Here is a 6202-nt window from a genome sequence, read left to right on the forward strand (position 1 = left end):
TATAAATTTGTGACGAAAGATTTGGAAAAGACAAAATCATCTTTAGAATTATGAATTAAATATTTCCAAGAAGGAATATTTGTTCATAAGTTATAGTACTCCGAAAAAAAAAAAACTAAAATACTTATATATATAAGTTATATCTATTGATGGTTGTTTGACAATTTGATGCTCAAATTTTTTTTTTTCCAACTTAAATATGAAGAAAAACTATTTGATCTTGAAGTATCATATTTAAGGATAATTTATGTATCATCATATATCACAAATTACATTAGTGATGTATACATTTTCTCCACTCGAGAAGACAAACTTAAATATTAAGGACATGACCAATTTCTTCGCAATCTCAAACAGACTATGGATTTACGTGAAGTTATTGGCATCAACCAAAGATAATATGACAAATATTTTTTTGCAAATTCATCACCTGCATCAACTTTTGGCAAATCAGTGTTCAAGATCATAGTACAAAGAGTTAATAATTTCAAATGATGTTTACAATAGGGGGAACAATCAAAGTTTAGTGTTTCATGAATGTTTTTAATGAGACAATCAACAAGTAATGAGTCGTACTCTTTTTATTTCAAAAAGATTTTTTCTCATTAGGTTTTTCCTAATAAGGTTTTAATGAGCGAATCTATCGTCAGAAGGACATTCAAGGAAGTATTTATTGTTGTTCTCTTTTTCCCTCGCTCAGAATTTTTCCACAAGGTTTTACTGTCAAGATTTAAACAAAACAACATTTGAGTCCCGGTGATTTTCCATACGTCTAAAAATGTCAATGAGGTGGGTATGAGACGGGTTTAGCTAAACCCAAGACCCTCTCCATGAAAAAAACTTTGACCCATTACCCACCCCAGCCCGGTTAAATATTCTTCGGACCCACCTCACCTCGAATATGAAACGGGGACGGGTAGACCCGTGAAACCCGTGAGACCCGAATTTTTTAAAATAAAAAAGTAATTTTTTTTCTCACATGACTGAGTTATAAAACAGACAAGCCTCTAAATACAACATTGTGGAAAATTAATTCATGTCTTTGACCACACTTAATAATAACAAACAAAGTATTTTCACGACAAAAAGAATTACATAAAAAAGAGTTACTAGCTCTCCAAAAAAATCTTGACATCCCCAAAAATAAGTCATAATATAATTTAAACAGATCAATATAAAATCAACGAGTAGACAATATTAAACTCTACTAAGATGATGACCAACTATTCTTCCACTATTGCTAAAAGTAGATTCAAATGCAACAGTTGCCATAAAAATAGCTAAGATCGTTATGGTTGAGGTGAAATACTAAAAAATAAAAATTAATAAAACTAAAACCCTAGAATATCCACATATATGGGATGAGTATGAGGTGGATATTATAAAACCCATAACCCGCCCCATATCCGGACGGGTCTGAAAATTTGGACCGGAGACACATCCCATGACCCATTTAGTATGCCCAAACCCACCCATACACGCGGGTCTGGGTAAAACTCGGACCTATTGACATCTCTACATACGCCCATCTTTCGAAATAGAGATTTTGACTAATCGATTGTTGTGCAAATTAATCATTAAAAGGAGAATTTATAAATATATTCTTTTTGTAGATGATTATTTTTATTTGACTAGATTTCAAATATTTGTGATCAAGATAAATATGACAAGATAATATGTGTAAAGATTTTTATATGTTGTAATTTTGCTTTGATATGATACTTGAGAACAATAAATTGTCCATATGAATTATCTCTATTCATTTATCTTCTCTCTTATTATTTACAACCAAATATTTCTCCTTTTTCCGGTGAGACCAAGAATCTAATATTGTTTATGGTGAAATGACTAATGACAAATGCCCTTTTATTGTCTGAAAATCGTAGCATCCCCTGAATTCAATTGACTCAACTCCATTCAATTTCCATTTCCTCTTGCTTAATCTTCGATAATTTCCCCCCTCTCGTCTCATTTCTCCAAAATTAACTCCCAGGTTCGAACTTATAATTCATTTATTGGGGTTCCCAACGCGAAGAAATCTATTCGTTTTTCACCAATGCCTCAATTTAATCCCGTATCGAAGGCGATGGCGCGTTTGTTTACCCACCGGAATTTGTTCCGGCAGAAGAAAGTTAATTGTGCAAGTCATGATCAGATTCGATGTTTGACTAGCATTGCTGTTACCAATGCATTTTCTTTACCGGAAGAAATTGTTAGATATCGTTACAGGAATTATAATCTCCGGGATCATGGGAAAACTTCTGCTGCTAGAATTGTGGTTCAAAAAAGGCGGTTCTTGGGATGTGGTGATGGCGAGGTTGGAGATATGCTCTCCAAAGTACATGAAGAGAGACGTGTTTTAGGGTAAGTTCAGGCCCAAATTTTTATTTATTATTTTATCGTATTGGATATCTTTTGTTGTTTAAACAATTGTTGGATATTTATTCTGTGGTTTGAAGATAATAGTTTCAAATTTGGAATGAGTTCTTTAACTGCATTATTATAACTTCTGTTAATTTTAGAGTTGTATTCGATGTTCATCAGGTGCATTGACAAATAGTTTTAAGGAGACCTCTGAATTTTGAAATGCTTCGGAGGATGTCGTATCCAACATATTGCACCTTTTAATTTCAAGTTTGTGAATGTCTTACATAATCAGATAGTTTTGATCGCTTGCTGTTTGAGCTGATTTGTCTTTTGATTATTAGATATTCACCTGAGCAATTGTTCAATGTGGTTGCGGCTGTTGATATGTATGAAGATTTTCTTCCATGGTGTCAGCGATCACAGATAATTCGCCGTAATCCTGATGGATCCTTTGATGCTGAGTTAGAAATCGGCTTCAAAATTCTCGTCGAAAGTTATCTATCACATGTCGAGCTGAAAAAACCGAATTTTATTAAGGTGAAAATCAGTTAATGTTTACTTATATTTCATTACTTTCTTTATCTTTTCCTCATGGAGTATAATAACGCTATTGATATTTATTGCTAATGTTTTTGTACCCTACATAATCACTGTCCTCTTTGGGATTGAGGTTACTAGTTACAAAATTCCTAAGTTTGATCATTGTTTTTACTTTTTATGAAATCTCTTTACGATTGAGTCCTGACTGTCAAGTACGAAATATCATGTATACTAGACCGTGTGGTAATAGTGCATGGACTGGCTGGTCATTCGCTCTTTGTGTTAGGCTCAAAGACAATTACAAGTTTTTGACTTGTATTCATTATTTTCTGATCCTTTCCTTCCAGAGAAATATTTGTGCTATTGATATTTACTGCTAATATTTTTGTAACCTACATGAAAATTGGCCTCGTTGGATTGAAGTAACTGGTTGCATATGACTACATTTGAGCATTGTTTTCCTGGAAAGATCATAACAACTGATCCCCGAGTGCCATGTTGGAAATAATATATAGCTATACTAGTTGGTAATAGCGCATGAACTGGCTGATCATTAGCTCTTCATGTTAAGCTTAAAGACAGTGATGAATAGGCTAATAGTCGTGGAAGTTCAGCATATAAGCTTCAAAAAACATTTTTTCGTGATTAAAGAAGTTTGTAGGCGGTGCCATCCTTCATTTTCTCAGCATATTCAATGTCACCAATATGAATTAACAATCAGGTTACAAAGTGAAGAGTATGGGAGAATGATATGGCTCTCCTGGGTGTGGGTTGTGGGCCATATTTTGTGAAGAAATTTGTGTCATGGAATTTTTGATTTTCCAATATTGACTTGATTCTTCTGGGGCTTGAAAGTTGAGAATTTATGCTTATTGAGAAATCATAGCGGTAAGTGTAAGTGCCTCAGATTGAGATGATCTATCATACATGATGCATTGGAGGGGTGTTCACGTTAACATTCTTGATGCTGCACAATAGTTGACCCTGTTGCATTGGTTGATTTTCCGTGCCTTGTGTTTTTTCAGACAACCTCATCCCAGAGTAGTCTTTTTGATCATTTGATAAATGTCTGGGAGTTTAATCCGGGAACTGTACCAGGAACCTGCGACCTTCACTTTTTGGTGGACTTTAAGTTTCAGTCACCATTTTACCGTCAGGTGAGTTTCTTCGGTAGTTGAACTTCTTCATATTTGATCATTAAGTTATTGTAATCTTCTGAGCCTGTTGTTATACGAATTTAGGCATACTTTTGCTTTCAATAACATGTAAATTTCTCTTTCTAGTGACATTCCCTGTTATTTGATGCTTGATATCTGTTTAGCAACAAAGAAATGTAACCTGCATTCGCTGTGTATAAAAATTTATCTGTAAATAGAAGAAAACCTTGCACCATGTTTTGATAATATTATTGAGAGTGGGCCTTTTACCATAGAAATGTTCATTTATTTTGGCGTAGTTTAGGTCATAAAATCACTTCTGATTGGTTGCATGGACAAAATCAATTCAAATATATCCACTGACACTTTATGGGATTAGAATTCAACTTAAGCTTTATTTGGTTTAACGTGATAATTTTATTGTTTCTGTGCGTCGCTGACTTTATGAGTTTATGTCATTTGTGATCATTTCACCATCTGCCGTAGTTAAAGCAGACCGCAAGTTCTTCTTTGGCATATGATACAAACTTACAATTACTGTACCGAGTCATGAATGTGTGAAATCTCCATGAAACTTTCAGTGTGACGATTTTGTCCTTGCTTCTGTAAAAATAGTTAAAATATATGATTGGATAGATGGCAACAGTTCTGATGCCCTTGAGGAAAGCTGAGCAACGAAATATACAGACATCATATAAACTGACATAACTTGAACATCATATAATGATTGTCATCAACATGTTTGTTTTACTGTAATTTTAACTCGTCAGCCCAATACCTGTACCTACACGCTAAGGAATGCTAACTAACAAATAAATAAGAAGAAAACAATTTTTTTTCGAGTGAGGAAGAAAACATCTACATAGGTATCGAGTGAAAAAATGTTCTTGATCAATTGATGATGTAAAATGTATCTCTCTCTCGATCTTTGTGGTTTCATGTTTCAGATATATTTGCAGTTTGTTTGTTCATAGTAAACATATGCATCTCTGATGCCTATTATTTTAATAAACTCGATTAATTTTCTTTAATGTTGGCGATTCACGTCCTTCCTGACAGATGGCAAATATGTTCTTCAAGGAGGTGGTCTCTCGATTAGTTAACTCATTCAATGACAGATGCCGGTTGATATACGGACCTGGGGTTCCCCTTGTTGAGAATGCTCGTGTGCTGAGAGCATGAAGGTTTAGATTTGTGTGGTAATGATGCTGTCCAAATACACTGCAATTCATAACATCTGTAAATGAGAAACGCTCGCCTTTTTTCCCGGGTTGTTTTTCGTGCACTCATTTCCTTTTTTTGTGGTTCGTGGCCAAAAAAAGTAACACATGCACAAAGCTAGGTTTATTTTGTTCCACCCTTTGAAGAGAATGTGACTTTCTTCCTGTCTGAATCCCATCTCTTCAAGAGCACTTATAGGTCTTTAAAGTTACGAAAACCGCTGGAAAACTATTGTGTTCACCACTTGAACAGCACAAACCCACCCAATTGTTGTGATATTTACTATCTCCTTTATTTTTAATACTTGTTCACGTCTTGTGCCACAGTATGCTATATTTTCTAATTCACATTCTACCATGGCTCTGTAGTAGTAAGCGCGAAAAGTTTCCCATTTGCCTCACACTTGTGCCGACACAGCTATTTCTGGTCGAGTATGAATCATGCGGGGCTTGATCATTTCTACCCTGAACTTCGGACCACATTACCTGTGATTAATCCATTTCAAATTTCTGTCGGGGTTTTCGAGCCTGCTGATACATGGTGATATGTAAGGAAACCAATAGCAGAATTTAATCGGAGAAATTTGAGATATTTCCTTTTATTACGTAATAGTTATGAAAATAAATCTACAATTAACAGATTAACAAATAAAAGAGGATATACAATATAAAGTTTGTACGTGAAATAGGATTGTCATTTCAACAGCCATTAGATTTTAAAATCTTACCATTTCGTATTGAATTTCAATGTCATAATTGTATTCCCACAATTCGAAACAGAAATGGGAGGCCAGAAAATGCAAGTTCTAAGCTTCCCTTTTAACTTCTCATTTAAAAAATTTAACTATTCCCTTTTCGTCAATTCGTCCAAAAAAATTTAAAGAACCCTCACATTCGAACGATAAAATTATTTCTTGA

The 6202-nt window shown here is 34.3% G+C and overlaps 1 protein-coding gene across 3 annotated transcripts; it reads left to right on the forward strand.

The window, feature by feature from the left end:
• The first annotated feature begins 1768 nt into the window (after positions 1-1768).
• Positions 1769-5820, forward strand: LOC140827238 (uncharacterized). Of its 3 annotated transcripts, none has more exons than XM_073189871.1 (5): positions 1769-2364; positions 2709-2904; positions 3933-4064; positions 5124-5263; positions 5657-5820. In XM_073189871.1, exons 1-4 carry the CDS (start codon positions 2057-2059, stop codon positions 5244-5246), a joined length of 759 nt encoding a protein of 252 aa, XP_073045972.1. In that variant the 5' UTR covers positions 1769-2056; the 3' UTR covers positions 5247-5263; positions 5657-5820. The 3 variants fall into 3 exon arrangements, with proteins under 3 accessions (XP_073045972.1, XP_073045971.1, XP_073045970.1); XM_073189870.1 differs by having other exon boundaries at positions 1770-2364; positions 5654-5820; XM_073189869.1 differs by lacking the exon at positions 5657-5820 and having other exon boundaries at positions 1770-2364; positions 5124-5449.
• The last annotated feature ends 382 nt before the right edge of the window (positions 5821-6202 follow it).

This window comes from Primulina eburnea, chromosome 3 (assembly GCF_022965805.1).
Source record: "Primulina eburnea isolate SZY01 chromosome 3, ASM2296580v1, whole genome shotgun sequence".
Taxonomy (NCBI): domain Eukaryota; kingdom Viridiplantae; phylum Streptophyta; class Magnoliopsida; order Lamiales; family Gesneriaceae; genus Primulina; species Primulina eburnea.